At 40.1% G+C, this 14478-nt stretch overlaps 1 protein-coding gene across 1 annotated transcript in view; it reads left to right on the forward strand.

The window, feature by feature from the left end:
• LOC100736825 (protein transport protein SEC31-like) overlaps positions 1-13789 on the forward strand; it is a 64504-nt gene extending 50715 nt beyond the window's left edge. The window contains exon 3 of the mRNA XM_021064282.1: positions 9544-13789. Coding sequence (XP_020919941.1) covers positions 9544-9648 — 105 coding nt within the window. The 3' untranslated portion in view covers positions 9649-13789. The remainder of the gene's footprint in view (positions 1-9543) is intronic.

The raw sequence follows: 14478 nt of genomic DNA on the forward strand, positions 1-14478 counted from the left end.
CTCTCTCTCCCTAACTTTCAATTTATATGTGTCCTTTGCCCTGAGGTGAATCTCTTGTAGGCAGCATATTGTAGGATCTTATTTTTATATTCAGTCTGCCACTCTATGTCTTTTGATTGGAGCACTCAGTCCATTGACATTTAAGGTAATTATTGATAAATATGTATTTATTGCCATTTTAAACCTTGTTTTCCAGTTGACTCCGTGCTTCTCCTTTGTTCCTTTCTTTTTTGGGGGGGATAGCTGGATGATTTCCTTTTATTTTAGGCTTGTGTCCTCTTTTTAGTTTTTGTGAATGTATTGTTTGGTTTTGATTTGTGGTTGCCCTGTTTTTCAAATATGTTAACCCCTTCCTATATCTGCTTACCTTATCCTGACAGTTATATAGGTCAAAATCATTGTAAAAAAAAAAAAAAGTCTAAATTTTCTTTTATTTATTTTTTTTTTTTTTTTGTCTTTTTGTCTTTTGTTGTTGTTGTTGTTGCTGCTATCTCTTGGGCCGCTTCCGCGGCATATGGAGGTTTCCAGGCTAGGGGTCCAATCGGAGCTGTAGCCACCAGCCTACGCTAGAGCCACAGCAACGCTGGATCCGAGCCGCGTCTGCAACCTACACCACAGCTCACGGCAACGCCGGATCGTCAACCCACTGAGCAAGGGCAGGGACCGAACCCACGACCTCATGGTTCCTAGTCGGATTCGTTAACCACTGCGCCACGAGGGGAACTCCCTAAATTTTCTTAATTTCTTTCCCCACACTTTATGATTTTGATGGCTTTTTTACGTCTTCATGTTTATTCTTTGGCTGTTCCTTGTGTTTATCATTGCTTTTACAAATAGGGTTTTCTTCCCCTTTTAGATCTGTATACTGGTTTATTTAAGAGATTACTTGCCAGTTGTGATTTCCTCATTCTATTTCTTATTTCTTTTTTTTTTTATTTAGAGGAGACCTTTCAGTATTTCTTTTAGAATGGGTTTTGTATTGCTATATTCTTTTAGTTTTTTTTTTTGTTGTTGTTGGAGAAATTCTTTATTTCTCCTATTTTAAATGATATTCTTGCTGGCTAGAGTATTCTAGACTGCAAATTTTACTTTTTAAAACTTTGAATATATCTTGCTATTCTCTTCTGGCCTGTAGTGTTTCTGTAGAGAAATCAGCTGATAGTCTTATGGCGGTTCCCTTATAATTAATGTTTTTGTCTTTCTCTTGCTGCCTTAGTTCCCTTCCTACTGTGTACTTTTTTTCCCCAAATGACTCTTAAATGCTGAATTTCCATGTATTTAATTCTTGGCTATCTTTTTCTTCCAGGTGTGAGGAAGAATCCTTTCTTTATTAACTTTTGCCATTTTTTTTATTGGTTAAATTATCTTTATCACATCTCACATTCAAGCTCTTGGGGAAAAAAATTACACTCATTGCTCTACCCCTTATCTTTCAATTCAGGAGACCTAAAAATGACAACTCCCATTCCTACTACTTTCACTGAAATTGTTTCCACTAAGGTCTCTAATGATCTAAACGCCAAAGTCAATGGACCACTTATCCATTATCTTCATTGTAATGAGTCACTGTACTATTTATCACAATTTACCACTTCATTCTTCTTGCAACTTTTCCCATTCCTTACTTCCTTCTTGTTAAGACTATAGTTCCCTTCCTACTCTGTACTTTTTTCCCCCTAATGACTCTTAAATGCTGAATTTCCACGTATTTAATTCTTGGCCATCTTTTTCTTCCAGATGTGAGGTTTTTGGTTTTTTTTTTTAATACACCTCCCTGCTGACTTTCTTTATGCTCCAACCTTAACTATCACTGTGGATTCCCAATTTTCTCTTTCCAATATAGACCACATTTTAGACCACATATATGGCTGTTAATAGTTACCTCTTTTCACAGAATCTCACACTCTGTTATACTCAACACATCATCCTCTCTTTACATCTTGTGAATCTTGGAGAGTTCCATCAATGATTGCCTCTTCCTCACACCACATGTACTGGTCATGAAGTCTTCTCAATACAGTTTAACTTTATCTTGAGAACTTTTGAGTTCTGCTGCTCCATCCTTATGACAGTTGTCCCAGGTCTTATTCTAGAGGGTACCTTATCTTGATCATTGCAACAATGAAGCTTTGTTTGCTCAATTACAGTTTTAGGTACTTTATGAAAACTATTGAAACTGAGTATGTTTTCATCTATCTAGAATATATTTCTCTATTCCCTTTGTCCATAAACTCATACTCATCCTTCAAGACAGATGTCAAAATTTGTCTATTACATAAACCAAATCAAATCTGTTTTATTGCTTATGATATGATACCCTTCTTTGTGAACCAATAACCTCTAATCCATGCATACTTTGTCAATTAGAACACTGACTCTGAACTATTCCTCCAATGAGTTGAGTTTCTTGAAAAAAAGTTTTAAATTTTTATTTTTCCTGCACATAATTTGCACATACTTAGCATATTGTATGTGTCAAATAAGTGTAAAGAAGATGTACATGAGTCAAAAGGTAGTAATAGACTTTGCAAATTCTCAACTTTACTCAAAAATTAATTTTTATGTCAGTCTTCTTGAAAATTGAAAGATGGTCATGGCTGAGTTATGAGTGACTATACGTATGTTGGTCTATAAGAACTGGACAGGGAGTTAAAGTATTTGACTTAAGAATTTTATGATCTTTAGCCTCAGTTTCTTTTTCCCATATATAAAAAATATTAATTTTAAAGCCATTTGCTATGATGAAGTAATTTATGCAAAATATTAGCATTGTTTCTATCACATAGTATGTATTCAATACATTTTTACTCCCTTTTATAATTTCTTTTCCCAACACAGTACCCTGATTGCAAGCTCTTGTTCCTTGGTTTTGTTTTATTTTTATTTTTATTTATTTTTTGGTCTTTTTGTCTTTCCTATGGCTGCACTTGCGGCACATGGAGATTCCCAGGCTAGGGGTCTAATCGAAGCTGTAGCCACCGGCCTACAGCAGAGCCACAGCAGCTTGGGATCCGAGCCATGTCTGCGACCTACACCACAGCTCAAGGCAATGCCAGATCCTTAATCCACTGAGCAAGGCCAGGTATTGAATCCGCAACCTCCTGGTTCCTAGTCGGATTTGTTAACCACTGAGCCATGACGGGAACTCCTAATTTTTTTTTTTTAAAGAGAAAAATATAAATTTCATGAGAATTACCCTTTATTAAAAATACCATTAGTAAATTGAAATAACCTCTGGGAACTCTTTATCATAATATCTATTGTCAGAGAGGCTTTATTACTTATGACTAGAATCACAGAACCCACTGTTAGGATTTGTATTGTAATTTCCTTTTGAATACATATGAGACCCGTAGTAGCTTATAAACCAAGAGTAGAAAATTGATTATATTCTCATTAGAATAATAGCTGTGTGTGTGTATGTGCATGTGTGTGCTCTGTATATAAAAAATTGGGAGGTCACGAAGGACAATAATATGGTGAAAGAGTGGCCAACAAGGACATCATTGCTCTCCAGCAGAAGCAAATGCAGTGTCTTTGGTGACAGAAATAATGAAAAAGGGCTGGAGCCAAAGTTTATGGTGACAGAAAATTGGATAGGATTTATTGCATGAGGGAATGTGATATAAAAAGTTCATTTCTGGAATATATTGTTAAATCTTTTTTGATGTTACTCCATATGTAGTTTATTAAATGTTTACTTAATTGATTCCATATTATATAAATAAATCTGCAGGACCCCTCATTTATTTGGGGGGGGGGTATGCTAACCTAGTGCTCACTATTATGAATAATTGTTAAGAAATTTTCCCCCAAAAAAAAAGTTCCCATCGTGGCGCAGTGGAAACAAATCCAACTAGGAACCATGAGGTTGCGGGTTCAATCCCTGGCCTTGCACAGTGGATTAAGGATCTGGCATTGCTGTGAGCTGTGGTGTAGGTTGAAGAAGCGGCTCAGATCCTATATTGTTGTGGTTTAGGCTGGCAGCTGTAGCTCTGATTAGACTCCGAGCCTGGGAACCTCCGTATGCCACAGGTGTGGCCCTAAAAAGACAAAAAGACCAAAAAAAAAAAAAAAAAGCTGTGTGATAAGATTTGTCTTCTAATTTATTAAGTCCTGTTTTGTGACCCAAAATAATATCTGTCCTGGAGAATGTTTCCTGTGCATTTGAGAAGAAGCTATATTATATTGCTTTTGGATGGAGTTCTGTAAATATTACATTTATTTGGTCTAACATATAATTTATGCCCAATATTTTCTGATTTTTCTATCTGTATAATCTACTCATTGTGGAAGGTGGGTACTAAATTCCCCTACATATACAACTACAGATGTGATAAATTCATTTGAATAATAAAAAAAAATGGAAGGAAAAATAACTTTTCAGACAGAAAAACAAAAACAAAAAAACAATCATTGTCTTCAAAATGATGTCTACAGATAGGTTCATAGAAATGATTAGAACAGAAAAAGCATAATACTTTTATTAGAAATAAAATAATAATTGGCATTAATTTAAAAAAAATTCCCCTACATTATTGTATTGATATGTTTATCCCTTTAGGTATGTTAATCTTTTCTTTACATATGTAGATGCCACTGTGTTGTATGCATAAATATTTACATATATAATATCCTCTTGATGAATGAATCCCTTTATCATTATATAATGACCTTTGCTCTTATTATAGGTCTTAAAAAAGAAGTACAGCTACTCCAGCTTGCTTTTGGTTTCCATTTATCCCTTTACTTCTCTGTTTACCCTTGAAGCTGCAGTGAGTCTCTTTTAGGCAGCATTTAGTTGGGTGTTATTTTATATCCATTCAGCCACTCTGTCTTTTGATTGAGAATATAATCCATTTATATTAATGTAATTATAGGTACCTGTACTTACTGCCTTTTAAAAATTTCCTTCTGGTTGTTTTGTAATTCCTCTGTTCCTTCTTCTCTTGTTCTTTACTATTTGATGACAGTGTAATAGTATGCTTAGAGTCCTTTATATCTTGTGTATCTACTGTAGGTTTTGCTTTGTTGTTACCATGAGGTTTATATAAAATCTAACAGTCCATTTTAAGTTTAACTTATTTCCAATGCTTTTGATGTCACAATGTACATCTTTTTATCTTGTGTATCCATTAACAAATTATATATTTATTTTTATTACTTTTATCTTTTAACCTTCATACTGGCTTTTTAAGTGATTAACCCACTGCCTTTATGACATTAGGTTATTCTGAATTTTACTATATATTTACCTTTACCAGTAAGATTCATACTTTCATATGTTTTCTTGCTACTAATTAGCACCTTTTCTTTTCAATTTGAATAACTCCCTTTAACATTTCTTGTAAGGTTGGTCTGAGGATGGTGATGAACTGCTTTTGCTCATCTAGAAAACTCTCTCTCCTTCAATTCTGAAGGACAGTTTTTGTGGGTAGAATATTCTTAGTGGACATTTTTTCTTCATTCAGCTCTTAATTTGTATATCATGCCACTCCCTCTGGCCTGCAAAGTTTCTGCTGAACAATCTGCTGGTAGTCCTATAGGGTACCTTCCTACATGACAAGTTGCTTTTCTCTTGTTGCTTTTAAGATTCTCTCTTTGAATGTAACTTTCGATACTTGAATTACTTTATCTTGGTGTAAGTCTCTTTGGATTCACCCTATTTAATACTCTTGGGGCTTCCTGGACCTGGATATAGGATAAGGAAATTTTCAGCCCTTATTTCTTCAACTAAGTTTTCTGTGCCCTTCTCCCTCTTTTGGAGCCTGTTTTGATTGCTATTGTGTCATAAGTCACTTAAGTTGTCTTCACTTTTCTTTCTTTCTTCTTTTCTTTTTTGCTGTTCTGATTGGATGAGTTCCACAGCCCTGTTTTTGATTTCAGTGATCCTTTTTCCTGCTTCATCCAGTCTGTTGTTGAACACCTGTGCTGTATTTTTCAGTCCAGTTATTGTATTCTTCAGCCCTGTCAGTTCTGTTTGATGCTTAACATTTTGTATCTCTGTTAAATTCTCACTTAATTCACGCACTGTCCTCCTGACCTCAGGGAGCATCTTTATCACCATTCTTTTGAGCTCTTTATCAGGTAATTTACCTACCTCCATTTCATTAAGGCTTTTTTCTGAGGTTTTATCTTTTATTTTCCCTTTGGAACATATTCCTCTGTTCTTCATGTTCCCTGATTCTCTGTGTTGGTTTACATTCAATAGATGAAACAACTACCTCCCCTAGTCTTGAAGGAATGGCTTTGTATAACATTTGAATCTTGTCATTCCACTCTGCTCTAGCTCTTGGTTGTCTCTCAAACCTTTGCGATTGTCCAAGAAGACTACTTTTTTCTGGCTGCTAGTAGTTTAGGGTGTGCTAAGACCGGTCAGGGGGAAGGTTTAAGTCAGCACATAGATACAGGCTGATTGGAAGCCAGACTGTCAGGCGAGCAGCTTTTACAATTTGCAAATATATCTCTTTCAGGAGAAGACTGGGAGCTGGGCATTTCTCTCTGCTCCCTCTTCACTGAACCTTGTGCTGATCGAGTTAAGAACTATTTGTTCGCAACCATCCTGAAGAACCCCTGACCACAAGCCCCCACTGGCCACCAAAGCCACAGTATTAAGGGATGTATTCTCTAGGTGGCAGACACAAAAGATCGGATGTCAGATGTGTACAGAAACCCCCTTTTTTAGGGACACCACAACCTGGGGTGAGGCAAAGGGGAAGCATGACAGTGACTCCTGCTGGCCATCGTCTTTTTTTTTTTTTTTTTTTTTTTTTTTTTTTTGTCTCTTTGCCTTTTCTAGGGCCCCTCCCACGGCATATGGAGGTTCCCAGGCCAGGGGTCTAATCGGAGCTGGAGCCACCGGCCTATACCAGAGCCACAACAACGCACAATCTGAGCCACGTCTGCGACGTACACCATAGCTCACGGCAATGATGGATCCTTAACCCAATGAGCAAGGCCAGGGATCGAACCCGCAATCTCATGGTTCCTAATCGGATTTGTTAACCACTGCGCCATGATGGGAACTCCTGGCCATCGTCTTTGGAGAGCATTTCAGTTGGCCTCTAGTCGTGTGTTCAACTAAAAGCCTGCCTCTCCGGCCAAAGCTTTAATTTCTTTTTTTTTTTCTTTTTAGGGCCGCACTTTTGGAATATGGAAGTTCCCAGGCTAAGGGTTGAATCAGAGCTAGAGCTGCCAACCTGCACCACAGACAGTGCTGGATCCAAACCAAATCTACGACCTACATCACAGCTCACAGACAATGCCAGATCTTTAACCCACCAAGTGGGGCCAGGGATGGAATGAGCATCCTCATGGATACTAATCAGGTTCATTACCACTGGGCCATGATGGGAACTCTCAGGGCCAGAGCTTTAAGATAAGCAAACTAGGGGCTTTTCAGTTGGCTGCCTCTGCACTGGACCCTGGTGGTGGTGGGTGGCCGGGTGGGTCTGTGTGAACCCTTTAAGGAGTATTTCTTTGTTAACTCATACCCTGTGGATCTCATGGAGGCAACCCTGGTGGCTTTCACAACTTGGAAGTTTCATGTGCTCATCTCTCAGATGCATGTCTTAAAAGTTGGGTCGCTTGATGTGGGGTTCAATCTGTTCGTTCATCAGGGAGAATCTCAGAGTTGTCAGTTCCCTCTTGATTGTGGGTTGCTTCATCAGGTTTATCATGAAATTGTCTCAGCCTCTTCTCCTTGTTTCGATGTGGGTTTTTTCCATTTATCTGTATGGACAAATCACTTACCTAGTTTTGTGGTTTCTTTCAGGGGAAATATTCTGTATACAGCTGTAGATTTGGTGTGTCCCTGGCAGGAGGTGTGCTCAGGATCCTTTTATGTCACCGTCTTAAACTGGACCCTGTCTCTTTTTGGTGAGAGTGATAACTTTACTGTGATTTTAATTTGATTTTCCTTATGATTAGTGATGGGTAGCACCTTTTTATATGCCTCTTGGCCATTTGTCTATCTTCTTGAAGGAAACATTGGTTGAGATCCTTTTCTTGAGAGAAGCTGGAGGCAGCTCATAGACCACTGCAGGGTCTACAGCCAGGACTGCTCTCTGTCAACAGAGAAACATGAGGGGGTAAGACTCCTCCTGGGTCCCTTGGTAGATCCCACAGTTCTCTCAAAGTCACTTTTTTTTTTGTCTTTTTGTTGTTGTTGTTGTTGTTGTTGCTATTTCTTGGGCCGCTCCCGCGGCATATGGAGGTTCCCAGGCTAGGGGTTGAATCGGAGCTGTAGCCACCGGCCTACGCCAGAGCCACAGCAACGCGGGATCCGAGCTGCGTCTGCAACCTACACCACAGCTCACGGCAACGCCGGATCGTTAACCCACTGAGCAAGGGCAGGGACCGAACCCGCAACCTCATGGTTCCTAGTCGGATTCGTTAACCACTGCGCCACGACGGGAACTCCTCAAAGTCACTTTTGATCACGGATAGATGGCAGTGTTTTGATGAGGGATGGGCACAGATTTTGGTCTTATGGCCATGATGCTAATGTCATCCCTCACCCTTCAACAGTGTCAGCTATAATATATGCACATTTGTGTGCATATATATATTTGCATATGTAGGAGTATTTATATCAGATGAAGTCCCAGAATGACTAGATAAAAGGGTATATTTAGTTTTCATTTTGACAGTAAAATTGCTCTTTATAAAGGTTTATACTCTATCCACAGTACATGAGAACACCTATTTCCCCAAATCCTGATTCTTGATTTTATCACAGAGTGAAATCAAAATTTGATTTTGTGAAAGAAGCCATTCATTGTGGATCTACTTTGCATTTATCTTATTAAAAGGAGGTAATTTTCCTACGTTTATGAGATACTTAGTTTCCTGTGAACTATCCATGTTCTCTGCATTTTTCTGTTTCAGGTTTTGGTCTTTTATTTATTGGGTCACTGGAGCTCTGTCATATTTAGAATACCTTTTTTTTTTTCCCTGTAAGAAACAAAAACTCAAGTTTTCAAAAGGGACACTCACTTTCAGCCCATCCCATGATGGACTATAAAGGTTTCCAGAATGGGGGTATTTGTGCCTCAGTGCAGGCAAAAACCCTTGCATGGAAATATGCTGAAATCTCTCTACAGATTCAGCTTTCCTTCCAGCTGAGTGATTTGCAAGCTTTGGCTTTACTGGAAAATGTTTTAGACTCAGATGAGAATTGAACAGGCAGAACTGCTGAATGAGAGCCAAAAGCGAAGTGTCACCTGCCCCAACAGGGAATCAAAGGGATGCAAAGGGATAAGCACATAAGAAGACAAACCAGGGAGTATCTTTTTAAAACAAAATTACCTAGGGTACCCAAGTGCAGAAAGCCAAAGAGGAGCTCTGCATTCGGGGTCAATGTGGAGTCCACGGAGTGAAACCAAGAAGGGGAGCCCTTGGCCCAAGGAAGAGCTGTCCTTGTCCTGGGGTTGGGGGCCATTGGCAATGGTGAGATCTGTGTTGCTGGGCTGGGCAGCATCAGGAAGCTTCTCTAGGGAGGTTTTCTGAAACTCGCCTTCCCTCCTGGCGTTTTTTCCCTAGCACATGTGCTCCTTGGTGCAGAAGGCCCTGTTTGAGGAGGAGGACCACATCCAGAAGCTGCAGCAGAAGGTGGCCACCCTGGAGAAGGGGAACAAGCAGGTGTGAGATCCAGTGAAGAAGGTCAAGGAGGTCCCAAGTGCACAAGAACGGCTGCCGCCTGGAGCTGCTAAACTGAAAGAGAAGCTGCCAGGTGGACTCCTGCCCATCAGTACACAGGGGTGGGAGCCAGGGGATGCCCCCTACCTGTGGGGATAGTGAGGGGCCTTTCACATGGAGCGAAAGGGGTTGTGGGTAGATTTGTAGATGATAGTTTATTATTATGCATTGGGTAGCGTCTCGTTGGTGGGCAGGGCAAGTCTTGCTATCTTCTTGGCTGCCAGACTCCTACCCTCCCTGACCTGGTCCCAGATTCAATGCTCAGTGTCATGTGCTTGCCTGGGGCCTGTCACCGGCTTCCAAGAACAGCTTGGAAAGTGCACTTATTAGGGGAAAAAAATTTTTTTTTCAAATCTCTAGAGGTACAAAAACTCAGGGAGTTCCACTTTTATTATTTCAGAAGAGAGGTAGAGTGGTCTCAGCACTGAGCTGCAGGACAAGTATGAGTTTGGAGGCGTAATCAGAAGCAAGTCGTGGAAGCTTCTGGTGTCAGTACACGTAAATGAGCTCATCACTGGTCAGGGAATGGAGCTGGGAGTGGGGCAGTAGGTAACTAAACATGGAGCTCACCTCCTCCAACAGATACATCAAAAATACATCTAGATGTGGAACAATTCTCACGGAACACCTACTGCGCGCTGGCAGGTAAAAGGACCAACGTTGTAGGACACAGCCCCATATACCCAGGTAAGTATGAAAGAATAAAAGAAAAGGAATTGGGACAGAATCGGCACCCCTGGGAGGGAGTCGTGAAAGAGAAAGGGTTCCTTGACCCTGGGAACCCCCTTCACCAGCTGGAAAGTCAACTAGGGCAGAAAGGAAGCTTCAAAGGCTCTGACGAGAGGGCAGCAATAGAACTGTGGCAGGCAACACGAGAGCTTAGCACGGATGGTTTAGGCCACCTCCTTGCACTCCCCGGCCTGAGATGTGTGTCTGCTGGTGCATGCAGGGGGCTGGATGTTGAAACTTGGGCTTCAGTGGACAGACCTGAGGAGAGGGCTGGGTACTGGCTGCACAGAGACCTCTGGAAGGGGCTGGACTATAACCTGAGCTACACCCAAGGGTGTGCACAGGGCGGAGCCTGGGTCTGCCATAGAAACCCCATGGTTAAGGCACGTGTGAAGGAAGGGCAGGGCCCCACCATGGCAGCCTCATTCTCAGCATGTTCGGCTCTGCCTCTACCAGCCCTGGGAGCCAGTGCACAAATGCCAGCAGGTTGTACACAGGCAGATGCAGGGCTGAAATCTGAGCAGTGTTCCAGTGGCTATGCCATCTGAATTTACACCACCCCTGGCAGCTTCGTAAGCTCAGCACCTACAGGACTTCTGAGCAGATTATATGTTCCTGTGACTGGGGTGAGTCCAGCATTAATTAGCAGGTGCAAGCTTTGCCAGTGCACAGAGGTGAGGCCAGGGTCTGGGCTGATTCTGAAGCTTCCACGGTGGGTTCAAGTACCTGAATGCACCAGATCTATGCCAATAGATCTGCACTGGTGGCTTGATGAACACAGCACTTGAGGGCCACCCAGGCCAATTGCCTGCATGCCTGCACATGAGGGAGGTCCATGGGCATTGCCAACAGTGTACTTTGAGTTTGCACAACAGGTGACATGTGATACCACTGAGTGTACCTCTTTGTGGACAGCTCCTGAGGAGGAATACTCAAGTTTTGCTCTTCTCCCAGAAGTGCTCCAGTCCCACCTACCTCACACCAGAAATGGCTCAGAAATGGCTTCTCCTCCAATAACTGGGGAACAAACAGACTCTGACAACCACAGAGCAAAGAGGCCCTGCACAACATCCAGAGCAGGCTCTGGTTACCACAACACCAGTCACACACTATCAAGGGGATAACAGCCAGCACAGACTGAGGAAAGATGTGGGATGCATCCATACTAAAAACAGGCATCACACCAAAAATATTAGACTCGTGTAGGCTATACAGGGATGCTCCCATATATAAACATCCCTCCAAGACCACAAAATAGCTCTTTGTCCTAAACTCATAGAGTCAGAGAAATAGAAGTAAAAAGCAGAAGAACCACTCCCAATGAAAAGATCAAGAGAAAACCCCTGAAAGAACAAACAGTGAAAAAGACCTCTCCAGTCTACAAGACCCTGAGTTCAGAAAGGCGGTAATAAAAGTACTAAATGGATTAGGAAAGACTGTTGATAGAAATACAGGTTATTGAAAAAAGGAACCAGAAACTGTAAGGAGGAGCCAACTAGAAAACTCATTTGCTGAAATAGAAGCTGAGCTAAGTGCAATGCATAGCAAACTGAATAATGCAGAAGCACAAATAAGTGATCTGGAATTTTGAATAATGAAAATCACCCAATCGGAACAGTAGAAAAACAAAACAAAACAAAAAAAGAGCAATATACCAGACCTATGGAATAATATAGAATGTACCAATCTATGCATAATCGGGATCCCAGAGGAGAGGAAAGAAAAAAAGAGGATTGAAAATATATTTGAAGAAATTAGGGCTTAAAATTTCCCAACCTAATAAAGGAAACATACCCAGGTACAGGAACCATAGAGATTCCTAAGCACTATGAACTCAGACAGACATAACTAAAATAGCAGCAGTTACAGGCAACAAGAGAAAAAGTTAATTTCAAGGGAACCCCTCTAAGGCTATAAGCTGATTTCTCTACAGGAACATTGCAGGCCAGAAAGGACATGCAAGGTATGTTCAAAGTTCTGAAAGGGAAAAACCTGCTACTGAAGATACCCTACCTAGCAAGAGAATCATTTAGAATAGAAGGAGAGAGAAAGAATTTCTCATGAAAGAACAAAACCAATACAGCAATACCAAACCTATCCCAAAGGAAATATTGCAAGTTCTCTAAATAGAAAACAAGCTAGACAATAGAGGAAGGAGAAACTCACAGTTGGGAAGTAAACCACTTAAATAAGCCAGAGGTAAAAAAATTTTGTGTGTGAAAGTGATAACTACAATGAACAAAAAAATTAAAATGGGGAGGGGAGTAAGAGAATGTAGATTTTTTTTTTAGAATGTACTTGAGCCTGTATAACTACCAGTCTAAAGCAAGTAGATATAAAATGGGTTAATATACTTGAAAAACATGGTAACCACACATCAAAAACATGCAATAGATTCATGAAAACTAAGAGAATATAAGTATAATATGAAAGAAAACCATCAAACCACAAAAGGAAACAGAACTAAGGAGAAATACAAAATCAACTGGAAAACAAGGTTTACAATGGCAGTGATTACATATATCAATAATCATGATAGATGTCCATACACTAAATGCTCCAATCAAAAGACACCCAGTGCCAGACTGGATAATAAAACACAAGCCCACAAGATGCTGCCTACAAGAGAACCACTTTAGGGCAAAGGACATACATAGACTGAAAGTGAAGGAGATAGAAAAAGATTTCATGCAAACAAATGATGAAGCGGGGGATGCAAAATAGACTTTTAAACAAAGGCCCATGGAATATGTATGCTGTGGTACACGGAAAAACTGGCCAACAGGAGCTTGTTCTACCAGCACAGGGAGCTCTATCCAATATTCTGTGATGATCTACATAAGAAAGAGTGAAAAAGAATGGGTGTGTGTATATGAATAAATTAATCATTTTGTTGTGCAGCAGAAATTATAACATTGTAAATCATGAAGAAAGATAAAGGACACTATATAATAAAGTGAACAATACAAGACAAGGATATTACATGCATTTATATATGTACCCAATATAAGAGCACCTAAATATATAAAATTAACAAAAGGAATGAATTGATGGCAATACAATAATAAGCTTTAAAACCCCACTCACGTCAATGGACAGATCTTCTAGAGAGAAAATCAGTAAGACAACAAAGATCCTAAATGATACATTAGATGAGTTACCTAATTGATAGTTTCAGGACATTGTATCAGAAAAAATTAACTGGAATACACATTCTTTTCAAGCGCACATGAAACATTCTCTAGGACTGACCACATACTAAGACACAAAACTGACCTCAGCAAGTTTAAGAGGAAAGAAATTACTTCAGGCATCTTTTCTGACCACAACAGTATGGAATTATAAATTAACCACAAGAAAAGAGAAAAAAATTGCATGGAGATTTAAACAATATGCTACTGAAAGTAAATAGGTCAATGACGAAATCAAACAGTAAATTTTAAAAATGCCTTGGGACAAGTAAATGAAAATATAACCATACAAACTCTGTGGGATGCAGAAAAAGCAGTCCTTAGAGGGAAGTTCCTAGTGATACAGGCCTTCTTTAAAAAGTAAAAATCACAAACAACCTAACTCACTATCTAATAGAATTAGGAAAAGAAAAACAACACCTGAAGTCAGCAGAAGGAAGGAAAGCATGAAGATGAGAGAGGAAATAAAGATTTTTAAAACTTGGGAAAAAAGCAATAAAACCAAAAGCTTATGGGCGTTCCCGTTGTGGTGCAGTGGAAATGAATCTGACTAGTATTCTTGAGGATATGGGTTCAATTCCTCCCTCACTCAGTGGGTCAGGGATCTGGTATTGCCTTGAGCTACAGGGCATGGATTATATGTTGCTGTGGCTGTGGTGTAGGCCAGGAGCAATCCAAACCCTAGCCTGGGAACTTCCATATGCTGTGGGTGTGGCCCTAAAAAGAAAAAGGAAAAAAAAATTAGTTAATCTGAACAAATCTACCACTAGAAGTGAAATAGAATCTAATTTTAAACTCCCTGCAAACAAAAGTCCAGGACCAGAAAGCTTCTTTGGGGAATTCTACCGTGTATACAAAG

Source organism: Sus scrofa, chromosome 10 (genome assembly GCF_000003025.6).
Source record: "Sus scrofa isolate TJ Tabasco breed Duroc chromosome 10, Sscrofa11.1, whole genome shotgun sequence".
NCBI lineage: Eukaryota > Metazoa > Chordata > Mammalia > Artiodactyla > Suidae > Sus > Sus scrofa.